This window comes from Pelmatolapia mariae, linkage group LG10_11, assembly GCF_036321145.2.
Source record: "Pelmatolapia mariae isolate MD_Pm_ZW linkage group LG10_11, Pm_UMD_F_2, whole genome shotgun sequence".
In the NCBI taxonomy this organism is placed as follows: Eukaryota; Metazoa; Chordata; class Actinopteri; order Cichliformes; family Cichlidae; genus Pelmatolapia; species Pelmatolapia mariae.
In genome coordinates, this window is record NC_086236.1 from 25,089,729 (window position 1) to 25,108,980 (window position 19,252).

At 39.1% G+C, this 19,252-nt stretch overlaps 1 protein-coding gene across 2 annotated transcripts in view; it reads right to left on the minus strand.

Annotated features, from left to right (window-relative positions):
• The window catches only part of nlgn2b (neuroligin 2b), a 70,076-nt gene that overhangs the window by 19,473 nt on the left and 31,351 nt on the right, over positions 1–19,252 (minus strand). For both annotated transcript variants that reach the window (XM_063485294.1, XM_063485293.1), the window contains exons 3-4: positions 14,293–14,346; positions 7,916–8,065 (exon numbers count right to left, since the gene is read on the minus strand). In XM_063485294.1, coding sequence (XP_063341364.1) covers positions 7,916–8,065; positions 14,293–14,346 — 204 coding nt within the window. The remainder of the gene's footprint in view (positions 1–7,915; positions 8,066–14,292; positions 14,347–19,252) is intronic.

The following is a 19,252-nucleotide window of genomic DNA, read 5'->3' on the forward strand; positions in this document are numbered from 1 at the left end:
TATGGCAGTTCAGGTGCCCAAGTGATTGGCAAACATTTATGTAATTTTACATTTACTTACGCATAATGGTATTTAAATGAGGATATTTCACTTTAATCACTGCCTCCACTATTAGTTAACAGTTAGATTAAGGCTTTAGCACTGAGTAGATGACACAAATGAATGCTAACACCAATTATGGCACAAAACGGGGACAGATTCATCAAGCTGAATGAAAAATCTTGCCATCAACCGAGATCTATCTGTCATGTAAAGGGGCATTTAAATTATTTAAATAAATGAACCTTTTTTACATTTCGCCAGTATTAAAAATATCTCAGTTAGTTTTACAGTTAATTCTATACTGAAATCACGAGTTAATACTGATAATAGACACTGGAGCGAAGTTTTATCTGAAATGTGTAAATCACCCTGAAAAGAAAAAAATGTGTGAATAATGTCTTTCACTGCCAGAAAATGTTCCTCCATTCTTACTTGTTGAATTCCTCCAAGGGAGGAGAGACACACAGTCTTAAAATCTCAGATTTAAATTCAGAAAAACTGTGAGCAAAGACACAGCTTGAATATCTCTGATGTTATATCATAAACATCTACAGGATACAAACAGAGGAATAGATTTCTGCTGCATACACCAGAAAGCGGAGCACAACAGTGACTGCCCACTTTTTTAAGCGCTCCAGTTCTGTAAGTGAATTTACTCCTCGTTTAAAAAAACCCCCAAAAAAAACACACATATAAATGTCTTGAACCAAGCCAATCAACTATGAAGTGAATTATAACCATAAAAAGATTTGATTTGATTGTAAAATAAAATGTAAAAAAAAAAGGAAAACAAGAAAAGGGCAAAGACACATCATTACTGTGTGATTGTAATACGTGTGAAAGAAATACTCATCCCAAAATACATTGCAGATGCTTTGAAATCCCACATTACGCAGAAAGCCACATTTGAGCTTCTGGAATTCAATCGTTTCTCATTATTGTAGTCCTGTAAAATAATATGCTTGAATATATTTGGTAATATGTGTAGGGTACACCGCTCTTGTGGCTTCTAAAGTTTCACATTCACTATGTTTGCAGCAATCAGAGATGTAGCTGGATTCTGGGTAGATTAGTTCCAAAAAAAAAAAAAAAACAAGCTTGATCTCATACAGACCTGTGGTTTTTACAGGAGAACATGCCATTGTTTTACAGTGTTGTAGCTCATAGTTAGTCTACTTTGGATGGTTAAAACATCATAATCAGTCATAATCGATTGAAATTTAGGTACACTTGAGACCTGGACAATTTAAGGTCCCTTATGTGTGGCATGTAGGTTGTAGAGCATCAAGTAAGGGGAGCTGCATAAATGATCCTTCTGTTATTTGATTGGTGCAGCTGTGTATTTGGCTATCAGCCTGCGACACAGATTGGTGTCAGTTTCAGTCAACATGCCTATAAGTCCTTAGGGTTCACTGAAAACTGTCTCTGTCTACTGATCCATGTGAGCCTCATGCACGTTATAATACACATTATAAATGATGTCCACATGGCAAGCAAAGCATTAAACACACTGTTGCAATTTCTGTAAAGGAACAAAAATAACACGAAATGTGAAATATTAAAAAATATGTAATTTGTAGAGTGTAGATAGAGGATTTTATAGCTGAATCTACTCACAAACAGATAATGTTAGTTTTTGATTCTGTTATTACAGTGAATGCACCATCACCAGGCAAAAAGAAAAAAGAAAATGAGGGTTGCGAGAAGACTTTGTCTAGATGCAAAGAGTGGGAGGTGTGTTTTATTTGTATTTAGAGAGGAGCTGAGTTGTGAGAAGGCAGCATGCTGAAGTTAATTGACAGCACTGGCTAAAAATACTGTTTATGTCATATTTAAAAGGATGTGTTTGAGAACAACAGGCAACACAATGTAAAGTGATTCCGAAGGCTGACTGAGCTAAGCACTATTTATGGATGCACTGACACTGTTTGACTTGACTTTTACTAAAAATGTTTTCAATGCACAAGATTTTAAAATTAAGCATATTAAATAAAAGATAAAATGATGCTTACAGGAGTGTCAAAAACAGAGTACATGAGCACATCATTTTTGGATACGTCATTTTTACCTACCAGTCTCTAATTAATTAACAACCCAACTAAGCATAATACAGTTGAAGACATTATGAATGTGTTTCTCTGCATTTTGTAATTATAAATACAAAGTAAGGATATTCTTTTCATTTCTGGGTAAGATTAGTAGAGCATTTTAAAGAGTTATACTGTGATCAATGGTCATTACAATTTGCTTATTAATGATCAAGGAACTGACCTCACAACCTATTTTATTCATTCAGTGGGCTAGCTTCAGTCATTGTGCAAATGTACTTTTCATAAAGTTGGGGAAACCTGCAGTCAGCTGAGACCGAAGAAGTCAGTCGGATGGGTGACATAGTGTTTCTCCCACTGAAAATGCTATGTCCGGATGAACAGAATCAACCATTTAGGAGTTAATTATATATTTTTTTGTATTTAATACACATGTAATTCAAAAACGCAAGAGATAAAAACATTAGTAAAGACTGCTAGCTTAAACTGTAAAATGACTGATTTGATGCTATACTACTGTGGTACTGTAAGTGGTTTCAGATATCTCTCTTTGAGCATTAGTATTATTCAGTTCAGTGTCCATTTGTACATGTGTTACCAATTAAATCTTTAACAAGCAACCTTTTCTGATACAAAACATCAATAAGCTAATGAACTGTAACTTTAAAATAGCAAACATTATACAAACTAATGTAACTAGCTTTTATAATAAACTAGCGTAGTTTAAGCTAATGTATACCTTGTACTAACGTTAGCAAGCTACTCAGCACCTGTTCTAACATTTCAGTCTGTCTTCTGCCAACAAAATATATTGCTAACATTTTAAAAAAATGGTCTGACACCACTGTGTCAGGAATTTAAAACTATTTTGTTATAAAGAAGCTTGTGTGTAAGTACATAGGATTTTTTTTTTACTGTGGTATCAAAATAGCGTATTCAGAATCTGTGTAATTCTACAAGTACTACTAGAGACTCCTACATTTCTGCTATTGTGACAGACAAACTTATCTCAAATTGACACAAGTATATGATATATGATGAGTATATGAAAAACTTGAATGTTTTTTTTGTGGCAGCACACACAAAACACAATTTTCAGGGAATTTACATCAAATTTACCATGTTTTCAAGCAACTTTAAATCATATACATACAACATTTTTATGCTGTGAACAAGATTATTAAACATGGTGGAATTTGCTCCTAAATAGGTTACTTGCTTACTTGCAAGTAAAGAGCTGAAATTGGGAAGAAAGCGCAGAGAAATGTTTCCAGAAGAAGCGTTTCATCTCTCTTCCTGCGGTGAAAAATGTTCTCACTCTCAGAGCCCACGATGGTGGGCCTTTCCCCAGAGTTCATTAATTAGTTAATTAGTTAATTAGTCTAAACAGATGGCTATGCAACACAAATCAGAACGCTCTCTGGGCCTGGAGCAGGAGGAAGGTAGGAGAAGGTGAGCTTAGCTGCGATCTCAAATCACAACTGTCACTGAACCTCTGAACCGGGCTGTGTGCTGCAGACATTTTCTTCTGGTTCACCCATTTTATTCCACCACAACGAGGCATATGATAAATTAATATTATAAATCCATAAAGTATATAATTTGCTGGAAATTGACAGATGCACGTGTTGTACTATAATGAAACCATTAAGTCATGTGCAAGGCTGCTGCGGTCACAATGCAGGAGGGTTTGTTCGAATGAATACTTTGCATCACTGCAGATTTAAAAAAGCATTTCTGAAGGTTTATTTTTAGACTGCTCCCATCTCCCCCCTTCTGTTTCCTTTTCCCTCACTGTCTCTCCATGATTCTCCCTCGCTCATCTGTCTCTGTTTCCTGCACTCTCTGCTTCCCCTATTCCTGACTCCCTATCACTCTTTTAAAGGCGCAGACATTGTATGAAATGAGGTTGGCATGTGTAAGCTCCTGTGAGTGTAAGTACGGGATAATACTTAAGATAAGAATGTAAAACTATTAAAATACCAAATGCCTGTGTTTCTCACTGTGACTCAAATGCACAGTGTCAGTGAGGAGTGCTATTAAAATTGCAGATGGATGGTGCATTATTCATATATATATTTTACGCATGGCACGCAACCAATTGCCTACACACACTCTATCACGTGCAAAAGAAGGACTTGGTGTGCACACAGACAAAAATGCATACATGCTCGTGCCACACAAAACATGCAAAAAGACACACACACACACACACATACACACAAGGATTATCGCCTTAGTACAGTAACCCATTTAAAGCATATCTGAGAGTCAGAGTGAGAGAGCACACATTCGCCCACATACCAAAATTTTCAACAACGTTAAAGGAATCGAGGACACTGCGTCATAATCACTCAGCAGGATCTATCTCCACCTCTATCTATGTGCATCTTGCATGTACTTTAATGATTATGTGTGGAGGTTCTGTACAACACATGAGTGCACTTCACACATCTCTAATGTTGATCACAGCAAGAATGTCAATGTAAATCAACTACCTTTATGGTCCGGAGCCAAGGTCGAAGTGAGTGTAAGGAAAGCAAACGAGGATGCCAATGAAGAGCATTTGGAATAGCTTGTAATTTTATGCAACAATATCAGTTCCAAATTGTGAACTCAGTCTTTTGGCTCGGCTTTTTAATGATCGTGATTTGTCGGGCAGCTGTGAGGAAGAACGCAGAGAAAGGTGAAACTGAGGCGGGTAAAGCAGCAGGTCCGGGCCCTCATTTCGCTAACTCTCAGTTTGTCCTTGTCCCTCTGCCTCTCCGCTGGCATTGTCAATAACAGTGTGGCTCACGTTACCCTCTGCTAATACTTGCAGAAACTCTTGGACTCCATCCTAAACTACTCCCATTTCTCTGTTTATCATTATCCTGATATGTTGAAACAGGCGTGATGCAATAAACAAGATCTGATTACTCAACCTGGCAGCCGCAATGAATGACACAGGGAGCCTGTGTGCAAACACCTCCAAAAGATGACGCCAAATGTAAATACTTGACTCCGCTGATATCCAGCAGCAAAAAGGGCTAGGCGTACACATGCACACAAATCAGCCCACACTCACTGGCTCATGAGCTCTATAAAAATGAACAAACAGAATACCCCTTGATACAAAAATACAATGACAGCAACAGACGCAGTTCTGTTTTCTGTTGCTGAATGTTACACCAAAGGCGCTAAGTTGTTGTTTGTGTCTTTTGAAGTACAGAGACTGTGATCCTGGCTGTCGTCTTTACAGAAAGCCATGTTAATACAAAAATTAATGAATTACTCTAAAAAGGAAAAGCCAGGATGTGAGAAAACAGAAAATACACCTGTTTGTGTTTTAATACAAAGTGCCTGCTGCAGGAAGACATAGCGTCGCTGGTGAAATGTGAGCAACAGTAGCCAAAATTATACCAAGATTAGCCAGAATGTTTCAAGACTTGTGGAAACACAATATGACCGTTTAGGGATGAAAGATCAGTGATATACTTTGCTTAGAATAGTCTATAAGATTAGATTAGATAACTTATTGTTCTGCTACATGAGCTGATACTTCATCAGAAACTGTGGATATGTTTGCATGGAGTTCTTTTAAGCTATAATCTGTCGAAAAATATCTCCGACATTTTTTCAGACACAGTTTCCATAGTGTAGGCACTGCATTGCTAATTCTATCATCCGCAATAGACGAAATTAGGCTTTAATGCTTGAGTTGGTTAAATTTCCTAGATTTAGCAGTACCAGTGAGGAACAAGAGGGGGGGACACACAAAAATACTGCTGCTCATGTACCTGTCAGGATGATCCAGGTTAAACCTTAAAGACACTGGCATTTGAAGTAGTAACGCAGAACACTTAAGTCACGTCTCTCAGTTAGGACATGCTATTTAACTTTATTAGATTGTTTCCTGAGCCTGGTTCCTTCTGGATAAAAAAACCCTCCAGAATCCTCTTTCCTCTACAACCCCAAACATGGGAAAGCCCTCTACACCACACTACACCACAACTCAATTCAACTAATAAATGTATTAATTTGTAAACTGCAGTTTTATGAATTAGTTCCGTGGTCTAAAATTTCATTACACGTTTCAATTTGTTCTGAGGGCATAGTCGTGCATAAACAGAGCATGAAGTTGCTATTCAAGTCAAAACATCACTTTAATCTTATGAACCTTCCTAATCTTAAGAGGTGCTCTTAAAAATGGCCGTAGATTAATGAGTACCTCCTACACAAGAGCAGATGGCTCAGAGAATCTTAAAAGCTGCAGAACTTACTCAAACATGACTTGTATGACTGAAGTTTTTTGCCCTGTGCACTTATTTGCCTGCACTTTTTAAATAAGCGCTAATGGTTTCTATTAAGCGTGAAAAAAAAGTTAAAGGGACAATAAGAGCTTTGTTTTGTTTTTTAATTTGTGCTCAAAAGATGTTTTCTTCATCAATTAATTAAGAATAAAACATACTTACACTTTTAATTATACTTTTTATAATTATGTGTTCTCGTGTTTGGATTTTAGCCACATGTCTGTTTTACTCTTTTTATGTTTTTCATAATTTTTATATTTGTGTGTCTTTAGAAGAAAATACAAAAAAATATGGAAAAAACAGAATAAAATATAAAGACAGAGGAAGAAGTGTGCTATTTTACTTTTTATGGGACACTGTAGCTCCTTTGAGATAGTATTTATATTTATACCTGCCTCTTTTTCACACATGCTGCCATCATTTTCCCCGACATGTCTTTTCTACTGTGGCATGTCAACACTGCTAAAAGAAAGAAAACTCAAATGGCATCTTTACAGTCTATGACATTACTGGCATTAATAGAAATTCACACACCTTGTGATATTAACTCAGACCATGTAAGGACTTCTTTAGTGCACACAGGAGTACAGTAACAGGAGTTCTGATTTTTTCAACAGTGATTTACAGTACTGGGCAAAACTATTGAGCCAACCCCCATTTCATTATGTTTTCCTAGGAAAATGGCACATATGTGCAGCGATTTATTAAACATGTGCAAACACAAAAGGAAACATGGTATATAGTGCTAAAACAGAGTTTGCACAATTCTAACAAGCTTGAAAGTCAGTATTTGTTATGACCAATTTTATTTTTCAACATACTCCATATCATCACTCCATAAGACCTGTTGCCATGGGTTTTTAGGCCTGTCACTTCTTTGGTCCTCTACTTGTCTAGTTTCCTTAAAATTCTTTTAACAACATACTTTACACATTGCTGAGAAATGCCAAATTTTCAGTGAATAGCTCTTTGGGAATCACTTTGCTGGTGTAAAAATCTTATTTTATGCCTGTTAAACTATGTTATCTTTGGCAGTTTTCACATGTTTCAACAAAAAAATGGAAACTAAGTGTCTGCAGGTAAAGGAGACAATGAAATGACTTCTTTAGCACACACAAGGCTACAATAGAAAGAGTTCTGATTTTCATTCATAGGTCAGTGTTGAGTTGCTTAACAAAAAAAACCCCTCTGAAAATGGTCAAATACAATAACTGGACTGAAAATGAGTGAAAAAGCAAAGAAAAGACTGTCAGAAAGCCTGGAGAACTACTTGTTATGACTACTTTCACAGATTACAGTAAATTTTGGCTCATAGGAAGCAAAATATTTTAAAAATGGGGTGTAACTCAAGACGTTTACACAGTAAAGTATGAAGAATTTCAGAATGTTATTTTTCATGCATGTGAATGCTGTCATTTTTAAATACAGTTTAACATGGCACACAAGGCCTGGTCTAGCTGAAATGAGGCAGACCAAAACAAAGGTTGTAAATGTATAAACGGTTACATCAAATATCTGATGCATCAAACTTACCGAGCACGCCAAGCCGATAGTTCATAGTGACCACGATGACATTTCCATAGGCAGCAAGGACACTACCATCAAACATGTTCCCTGAGCCCTCCATGTAGGAGCCTCCATGGATGAAGAGCATCACAGGCTTCTTACGGCGATCCCGAATATCTGCATAGCACAGATCAATGCAGGTGTTTGTTAGTTTAGAGTTGATCCACTAACAAATGTTAAAGAGTTGAAATTCAGCTCCATTAATCCCTGGCTATGGTTTGAAATTTTCTCCTGAAATAGCATCTCTAAAATCAGTCACTAAACGGAAGAATCAAATTGTCTATATATAAGAAACAAATCTAACCTAAAAACAAGTAACAAGGATAATTAAGTTCAATTACATTTTATTTATCGATGACTATTTAATTTAGTCACCTCAAGGCTCTTTATATTGGAAAGTAAAGATCTTACAATAATGGAGCGTAAACGGCAGCAATCATAAAACCACTTATTAACAAGCAGTTGGTGACAGTGGGAAGGAAAAACTCCCTTTTAACAGGAAGAGACCTTCAGCAGAACCAAGCTGAGGGAGGGGCAGCCATCTGCCATGACTGGTTGGGGGTAAGGGGAGGAAGAGGTGTCCTTGTCCTTGTTATTAGTTCAGAGTGAACAAAGAACACTTCTTTTACCTCTGCCTTGTAACAGTAAAGTACAAATCCACTGATAACAAAGGATTTATCTATTGTGGTTGTTCTAGTACTAGGTATTTAAGTAAAAAAAAAAACATCCACATGCAAACTGTTTTAACCTCAGGCATCCTGTGATTGATGAAAGAAGAAGGTGAAAATACAAAGCACAAAACACTTGTGTCTGGGTTCATCTGTTTTATTCTGTGATGTTTGCTTCCCCTGTCCTGAGCCCTGATGGTACCTTCCCAAACTGTTATTCCCCTCCATGTTTGGAGCAAATGGTGCAGGCAGTTCTGATGCCCTCACTGTTATTGGTGTCTTTGTGTCCATCAGTGTGTTGCTATGGTTCACTCTGTCAGCCTCTGTGCCTCGCCACCACCCCCTTCCTCGTCTGTGGTACGGCCTGAGTGTCTGAGTGTGGATGAGGCTGAGGGAGCTGCCAGCGCAGCCCAGTTAGGCTGAGCGTCTGCACTGTGCAGGGCCTGTAGATAATTTGTATGAAAGCCAGACCAAGTGGAAACATAAATAACAGCCACAGCATCTGTTTACCCTGATGAGCTTCAGCACTCAGAGATGGAGGAGACGGGGAGATAAGAGGAGAGAAAGAGAGATAAAGGAGGGAGGGGGGGGGGGGGGGGGCAGGAAAGAGACAGAGGAAGGAGATGAAAATAGGGCAGCATGAGAGAACTGACGGGGGTAGAGAAATGCATGAGAGCTTCACACCAAGAAGAATAAATAAATAAATAAGATTTGATAGCATAGATGGAAAAAAAATATGAAACGTTACAAAGCAAGTCATACACAGTGAGGTGCGTTAATGAACATTCACACAGGATTCACACAGACACACACAAGCACACATACACACACAAACTCTTGCATAGGCAGCTGCGATGTTGAGTCGCTATGGAAACTGCTTCTCGCTAATAGAACTGCACCAGCCATTCCATCGCACCGACTCACTGAATGCCTGTTGCCGTGGTAACAAATTCCACTCACGTATTTGCACACCCGCCTGCATCACCACCTGAATCTCAGGTTACACATGCACTTGGGTGCGTCACTCACAGTCGTGCGTGCAGACTCACACACATACATACATGCAGACAAGTGGATGTGGTAAAGCGGCACGTATGGCTTCAAACATGCAGGCATGTTTTATAGATAGCATGTACGACACAGGCAGGCTGGCTTTAAATAAAAAAAAACAAAAAAAACTTTGAGTCGCACACTCTGATGTGCTGCTCCTTTTCCCCTCTCTTCTCCGGTGTATTCCGAACCTTGGCTGATTTCCCAGAAGATACGTAAACAAGTTCAATTATCTTGGCATCACCAGGACAGTAGAAAGGAGTGACGTTTCAGCCGGCGTCACGAGCAGCGCTCACAGCCACACTCCGTATCTCAAGCAGAGAATACATGCAATGAGATTTATCTACATTTTTAAAGTCCCCATTTAGCAGTGTTAAGTTTTTACAGCTTTCATATATGACTTTCAGACCCACAGTGGGATCAACCACCCGGGTTCTGAAAAATTAAACCAACCCAGAAATGCCAAAAACTGCAGTTTTTCACATGGCCACTTGAGGCGAGCTCCAAAAGTGATTTAGTCCCCTTAGACTGTCACAGTAAAATGAACAGCAAAAAAGAATTAGATTTATAGCCTTGTAGGAAAAAATATATTTTGCCTGAATGGAGGTGAATTCATAACTCAAAGGTGGGTGTACATTTTCATAAATCACTGTAGTTATACTAGTAAGGCTTTAGGTTAGAGTCCATGGATGCTTTGATTGACAGGTGTGTTAACATAGGGACCTGTAGTTGACTGTTGTGTGTCTTAAGCCTCATCTCTGTCAATAAGTCACTAAACTGTATCTTTTGTTAATATACTTTGATATTGGTCCCCTCTTACATTATCGCTGATTCTGATTAGCAGACATGTGCCTGTGCATCTTGTGCACACACGGTAACTTCAGTCAGTGGTGTCAGCCAATGTAATCGTGGCACCAGCTAATGTAGCCTAATGTAGCCTCGAGCAGAGGTGAAAATTGCAGAGGTCCGGTAAGCTCAGCTCGTTCTTACTACACACAATGCAGTTTTTAGCCTCAACAGACACTAAGTTGTGTCTGTGTGTTAAACTGCTATTCAACATCTATCATTAACCCCTATTAAAGTTTTACTTTTCTCCCTGTACATAAAGCATGTTGACCTATCTCTGTAGATATATCAACTAAGATAAGATAAGATAACATCAAATTACATTTTTTGGGGTTGTGTACCCATATGGAAAAGATATTTATAAATATTATAAAGTTTGTATCTGTCTTGTGTGAAACTTGTATGAAAAGCATACAAGAGTGAAAACAGATATAAGATCCCTTGAAAAATTATATAAATGAAACTTGTATGTTTTGGATACTTACTAAAACAATATATGAAAGTAATGAGAAAGTGGCCACTTTCATGAGTAAATCAAATAAGCCTTATATGATTCACTATATGAAGTAGGCCACATCTTATGCAAGTCTTTTATAAGTTTTTTCTATTTCTTTTCCATATGGGTAAGGACAGATTCTTTTCTTTCTACTTGTGTCACAGATTACATCTTTAATATGACATCTTTTTTTAATAGAAAAAAGGCTTAGGGATAGTTATGGGGCTTGGTAATTCAAAATACTGCAGTGGTATTTAAACCACAAAATAGATATATGTGGGCAGGTTGCAATGTTAAACCATAATAAATGAATATTGCTAGCATGATAACTGGAGCTACAAAATTCATAACAATATACACTAATGTGCAAGTATGTATCATAGGAATTAAAAGGCAAAGTACTATAGCTGGTACTGCTAATCAAATGCACTTGATTAATTGCGTGAGCACAGTGTGAGGACTTCTATAAAAGCAGAAACATCCCAGTAAATTCACACCAAGGTCAGACTGCGCAATACTCCCCAAAACAGCAACAAAACCCCCCCCCAAAAAACAAGAGCTACATCTCAGACTCTATAGGCCCCAGTTAACATGTTAAATGTTAACGTTTATGAGAGTATAATTAGAAATAGACTCAAATATATCTTGTTGGGTTGCCAGGAGAAAACCTCCACTCTAAAAGGAACTGTAAAAAGAAGATGACAGCGTGGCTTAGATTTGTGAAGCTGCATCTAAACAAACTACAAGACTTCTGGAACAACTTTCCTTTAGATAGATGAGACCAAAGTAGCGATATTTGACAATAATGCACCACATAAGAGCTCATACCAACTGTCAAGCATGGTGGTGGACGGATAATGATTTGGGCTTGTTCTGCAGCCTCAGGACCTGGGGCACCTTGCAGACATTGAGTTGACCATGAACTCCTCTGCATACTAAAGTATTCTAGTCAAATTTGAGGCCACCTGTTTGAGAGCTTGAACACAATTGTGTCACGCAACAGGACAATGATTCCAAGCACAGCAGCAAATCTACATAAGAAGGGCTGAAAAAAGAAAAGAATCAATGGCTAAGACCTCAACCCAGCTGAAATGCTGTGACAACCTTAAGGTCTCAATAAAGTGAAGCAACTATGTATAGAAGGGAGCTCCCAAATTCCTCCACAGTGATGTGACAAACTGATAAAGTCTTACAGAAAATGATTAGGTCAAGTTATTGCTGCCAAAGGTGGCAGTCCTGTGAAAACCTTCTTTTTCACATGACTGTGTAACCATTTTTGCCGATCTTATCTTGTTTTTCTAATAACAACAAAGGCGAGAAAATATTCACTATCCTAATAAAGCTAATATTTAAAAAATAAAGATAACAATGAAAAAATAATAATTAATTTTGAATAAAAGATCATACGCGCATGCATAGTCACAATTAAAAGTGTGCATTTGCATAATTTGGGGGGGATACAGGCATACAAATGCCTAGCTATGCATTCTCTGGAGATTTTGTCAAACAATATTTCAGTTTTAAAAAGCTGGAATATTTGAATGTGTTTAAGAGAGGGACATGTCGGAACAATTGAAAGGAGCTCAACACAAATGCAAAAATGATGAGATGATGGAGGGTGATCCACTCAGTCCAAATTTGAGCCTATAAAGCCAATAAGGAGCTGGCTGTCTTCCCTTCCTGCCCCCATAACACTGGCACATTATTCGCTTCTCTCATTTCCACCTAACCTGATACTGTCCTACTCAATATCCACCTTTGTCCTGCACAGGCATTCTCACATTAATGTCTTACTGTTTCCAACAGATACTGCCCACTTTCCACTTTTCCATTCCTCCGGTCCTCTCTCATTCATTCCCTTATGGAAATCTTCATTGATTTGGGTGTAAAAGTTTTCAGCCTGCCTCAGCACTTGAACAATTTTCGCACCCGGACCCACAGCCAAGACGCTACACTTTCACAGAAAAAACTTTCCAGCAACAAAACGCTAATACTACTGTTTTACAACAATGTTTAAGAAACTGTGTCCAATCCATACCTAAACAATTAAGCGAGGAATTCAGCCATGCCCTAGCCCTCCTGATCCTGTCAGGATCCATCAGGTGTCGGCATAAATGTCAAGCTCTACCAGTCTCCTACTCATCCACCCTCTCACTCTCTCCTTCTCCACATCTCTCTCACTTTCAAAGCTCTATAAATGTCATTTCATAATGCACTTGTCTTCATTATGACTGTTTTTTCCCCCCTCCTCTCCCCCACTGTTGCCCTCGCCAGTCCTCTCGCGGTGTTCAGCTTTTTTCTTTTCTTTCATCTCTATTCAATCATTCTGCTCCTCTCCTTTACAATCCTGCATGGATCCTTCCTTCTGTTTTCACCGTTAAGAAACCACACAATTGGATTAGCTACATCTGTCTCTTTTTAAACCACAGCAATTAGAAATGCAAGGAAGGGAGAATTCAACACTGAAATAGCACAGAGTCTGAAATACAAAACACACAAACACACACTGAGGTGCAAACTGGAGCACACGCGCTCGTGTGTTGAGTTGCACATGCGCTGTACTCAAGTAGACACACATGCACGCACACACACATGCACAAATGGAAATGTGGAGCACTGTATGTGTGTATAATACTATGCAATATACAGTAAGCCTGGGCACGTGTACAGAAACACACGCGCTAATTGTCTGCACAGATTTTGGTGCACCAGTAAAGTGTAGTGCGAGCATCTCCCCTTGTCTGCAGTGATCTTGAAAATATACTACAGTGGCAGAAATATGCAGAAGTCCTTCACTTTTTCCCACTTTAAAAATGAAGGATTGGGTAGAGCCCAATAACATTATGAAGGACGATAATTTAGCCGAGCAATTCACGAGAACTTTAGTCCAAGAATAAAAGCGCAGGTGAAGAAGGACTGAATATCGATTTTCAGTGATGCGTCACGCTGGATAGCCAGAACATCAGAGTGTGGTTAATCAACCACACAGCAACCAAGCAAGGAAAGTTAATTAGCTCCCCGTGCAAGCACGCAAAACGCAGCATTTGTGACAAGGGCGGAATAAAAAACAAATACTTTGTATGTGGCTTTTATACGACCAAAATGCGTGCCTGTGAGAAGGAGTGACAGATTTGTATGCTAATAAAGGCAGTTAACACAGGACAATGTAATGTGCACATAGGGTGATTACGCTCAGATGGTTATTAACACAGATGAAAACACCACAACCCCCCATGGAGTTTGAAAAATAGAGCATGAGGGGAAAAAACATGCAATTAAAATACCTTCATCCCTGGGTCTGTTCATTGAAGACTCATCGTGTTTTTTTGTGAGCGGACCTGAGGTTTAGAAAAAAGACAAAAGACAAAATTCAAAAAGGTTGCACTGGTACAAAAAAACAAAACAGAAAAAAAATCAAGAAAAGGATTAAAAGAGAGGGGAAAAATATGCTGTTTCTCGGTTTCATTTCAGTGGCTGTGTACAAGGATTACACACTGTTTCCTTTAAAAAGATAACCCCCAAACTCATCTGTTTCATCTGCTTAGGATCTAGTCACGGACTGCCTCGTAAATGACCCCAGAGGCCACTTCTCCTCAACCCTTCTCCCAATCAGTCTTGACACACTGCTGCTTTGTAAAGAAAAATCAATAAACAGAATCAAGCCATCACTCTTTTGGGTCAGAAAAAGCAAAGGAATGCCAAGATGCTGCGTGTCCTGCTCTAGCTCAGGACTTAAAACACAAGGTGCATCCCTTCACTCCTGTATAAATCTGACTGAATATATATTAGAAACACCAGCCTAAACCTAAAACATGACTTAAAAGTCTTGCCTACCTAATTTGCCAAGAGGAAGTTGGGTTTTTTTTGACGGTTATGCCACCTGCATGGGTTTGTGACAGGTTTGGCCTCATCAAGGTCAAAGAGGAGCTCTGCATTAAGCTTTAATGGTGACACCAGTTAAATGCACTATAGGGGAGAGCCAATAACGATCATTTATCACCGTGACCAGCCAACGCCCTGGCGTGTCAACCTCTGTAAGTCTTAACTGATAAGGATCCCATTAATTTGTTTTTTTTTCTTGGCTTCTGTCAGTGGGGCTTTTTCATCAGCAAACACTTAATGCTGCATTTTGTGTCGTCTACAGCTGCCGCCTGCCCGTTTGGAAGAAAGTCACAAAATACACTAAAACACCTGCAGTCCCACACACATTTAAATCACACACCACGCAAGGAATGTTAACAGTTTCCGTATCAACTTGTGCTGTCGTCCTTGTACACACCCAGCAGCAAATTTCCCTCTTTCCAATGAAATATTGTTGCAGTCTTTTAAATTTGCTCTATACTGGATTGCCAAGAGGGTTATCACTCTGCTTCTGTGCTGCTGACATGCCTGTTTCTACCCTTTTGCTGAAAACCTTCTTGTAAAGTTATGGCATATATACCTTTCACAGTACTTCTCATCTATTGACAAAGGAAACACCCAGCACTCCACCATTATAATGCAGCATTTTCACATCTCTATCTGTATGAATATGGTTTCCTGGTATAAAATGTTTATCTTCCATTTAAATGGGACAGGATCAATGCTGAATGGATTTGCTGTATCCTGTGAACACCATCATCAGGCGCCTGATCCAGAGAGCACTTAGTGCCATAGCGGGAGATGGTATAGTCGTAGGTCCTGGACTACAGAGCAGGCAGGTAAGCAGACCAGTAATGGATAGAAGGGCACATTACTACCCTGTCTTGTCGGCACTTCCTCACTACTTATCACCACTCTAAAACCACACCTTACCGCTTAATGGATGGACTACTCGGATTTCAGTTCAAAGTCCTCATGCCTAATAAGACTTAAACTTTATGTGAAGATGAGCAGCACATCCACACTTTGTCATGGAGCAGATATCGTCCAAAGATATCCACAGTAAATGTGTTAAAAAACAGAAAAAACACTGAAGAATCTTTTCTTCTTTAGTATTATTTTCACTATGAAATAATCAGTTTAAAAGCCTAGCACAGCTAGCCAAAGCCCAGTGTAAAGGATACAGCCATGCTAGCAGTTCTGTAACGGCCCCCAAAAACTGACATTTCAGACATCCCGAGATGTCTGAAATGTCATTGAGAGTTCATTGAGAGCCACACTGTGATGGTTCGGTGTAAGATATCAAGTTTGATGCCTGGAGACTGTATGACTGATAATACCTCCTGAATCCCGGGGTATGATGCGCATCTATGAATCCTTTGCTACTTGCAAAGGACAGCTGGATAACAGCTGGATGTTGGACTACTGTTGTGGAGCCAAAACGGAAAATCATCCAAAGATGACCAGCACAATTCATTTGTGCTGGTCATCTTTCATCTGCACCAGCCCAAAATCACCTAAGTTGGCTAAATTGGTTTAAGCTACATGTCAACATGCTAGCACTGACAAGCCTAACCACAAAGCACAGTGCAGATGATGTTGATGGGAATGCCACTGGTTTTGCAGGTGTTTATTCATAAACCAAATTACTTGAATAAAAAAACGAGTCACCAAAATGACTCAAGTCTGAACTTAACTTCACAACAATCCATCAAAGAGATGTTGAGACATTTATTATACACTACAAATTCCACAGTGGCTCTATGAGAAACATCAATAAATTATCTAAGTCACTGGATAAATCATTTTAGTATTGGTAGTGGTTTTATTGTGGCTATTTTCCATCACCGCTAAATGCTACAGTGGCTGCGCTTGTGTGTTTAATATACTGAATTTGCACTAAAATAAATGCTCATGGCAGTATCTAGGTCTTGCCCGACTTGACTAGGGTTTGAAGAAATACTACAATGGATTACACAAGACAAAAAGTAGGACCTAGCCAAAGGGAAAAACATACGCTTTTTGGGTCAAAAACATCCATCCCATCTGCTTCCCATCAGCAGAGAAGCCTGCCGGTAGGCTGAGTGCCACATGATGTAATGGGCCACTGGTCAGTGAAATGCTACGGCCTATGCAGGAACATTTAGCTTGGGTTGTCCCAGTACTGTTTGACCTAATGCAGCTCCATCTCTCAGTCGACAGCGTTTCTGTTCGGTTCAGTGAGCTAGTGGCCAGTACGCAAGCTGTCTCCCGTCCCTCTCCATTTCCTCAGTGCAGTAATCGGGATGAAGCTGCAGTATGTCATGTCTGTGGTGGCCTGTCTGCTTGACAAGGTGTCAGACACAGCTTCAGCTCAACACCCCCACTTCCTGCAGCTTCTAGCACATGCAATCCTATCCTTTTGCTCTCTATCTCTTCTACTGTGGCCCCAGCCTCCAGCTCCATTCATGTCTCCGCTGTCCTGCCTCCTGAAATATAGTTTTTAATAAAGAGCACGGTAAATGCCTGCTCTAGCGGTAATAAAAATGAAGAATCTCATGCTTTTGGCTGGGGAGTGTCTTGGGGAAATAGGAAATAAGATTAGACAGTGCTCTTGCCTGACAGCCTGACCAAATGCTAAGAGTTAGGGTGGAACACTAGAGAAGGTGATAGAGAGCAAAAGAGAGATAAAGTGAGAATACAAATCTCACTGTTCAATCGGGGAAAACATTTGTGCTATTTACATGGTACTACAAAGTTGAAGAAGTAGCAGGCTACATAGTGGCCTGTTGGGGAAGGGCACTGAGCTCATTTGCATTCAGAACAGTGACCCCTTCTACCGCCATCTGCATAAAGATGGAGGAGTGAGGAGAGCAGAGAGGAGAAGGGGTAGGGGATGGTTTTAGGGAGGAGAGAGAGCAGGACGGGTGAACGGATGCAGAAAGAAAGAAAGCTTCTTCATGTCCAACCAATCACATGACAAACATGGTCAGAAAGAGTATTTCTGGGTATGAAATAAAAATCCCAGTCAGAAGGTGCATGACTACAGGATACTACATAACACTGAACTCTAAAAGCTCTTTATGAATTTGTGCTGCCAATTCATTTTGGCCCACCTACATCCGTTGTGCGTGGGAATGCAACTCCTCGTTGCCAAACACAGCACAATACAGCCCCAGCAGCCAACCTTTATACATGCTTGACCATCACTTTAGAAAACAAACCTACTCCTGTAGATAAAAAGCTCAGTCTGGCTGAAACATCACTAAGAGTCTACAGGAACAGATGATCAGTGAGGCCAATGTGCTTCTACCAGTAAATCTTAAAACTTAGCTTTTAAATGCCTCCGGGCTCTTATTTTTTGCATTTGTTTAGGGAAAAAACGCAATCAAATTTAACTTTAATTTCTGTGGTTACCAGGATATAATACTGCATGTATATAATCACTAGTCACATCTGATAATTCTGACATTTCTTTGTTAATTTTGACCACAAATAACCTTGTTAGGCTTTTTTTAAACAATGGAATGGAATTATTTTAGTCTTTTCTGAAAAGACTTTCGGTCCTTTGAGCGCGATGTCCCTCTGTTGTATTTACAAGTAGTATAAAAACGACAGCTGATGTCAATATAAACCAAATTATCACGGGAACCAAAAATCAGGGCCAAATAATAGCACAAAAATCTAAAGTGCAGTTCATCTTCATCCAAATCTAATGGCAATGAATCCTATTGTTCCAGAAATCCTATTCTAAACTATAAATGTAAATCCAGTGGAGGTCCCATGGGATCACTAATGAAATGGACATGCACTGTCTTGGAAACATGACAACAATTAATTTTACCGAGGTCGACCAATTATAAATGTCTAAAGGAAAACGGTTCGTGACATCAGGATGGATGCTTTGTTTGTGGTTGATCTTTTTGTTTTAAAGTTTTTGAGTGAGTGATCCCAAAAATTTGATCTCAGATTATAATAAAACTTTAAATGTCATAGTGAAACACTTAAAAAAATCTGCTCCATCCGATAAAACCACCAGTTTAACATCATGTAAGCAATTTGAGAGATTGTGACAGCGGTAATATGTGAAAAATGTATCTGATTCCTGGGGCATATCACTCTTAAATAAAAATAGAAATAGAGACTCCTTCCGTCTCTATTTCTCTCTCTCACACACACAAGGCAAAACATATCCTTGGGGAAGGCATTGGCCTTGTGTAAGTGGTGACCCGTGACAATAAGTGACAGATTCTGACAAGCAGACAGGGCTACATGTAAAATCTGTCTCACTCATTTGCACACCTTTCCCCATGGGAATAACACAGAAAAGTCTAAATAATCCTTTCTGTAAATACATGTATATAGCTTAGATATTCCACAGCTATGACCACTAATTCTGTCCTT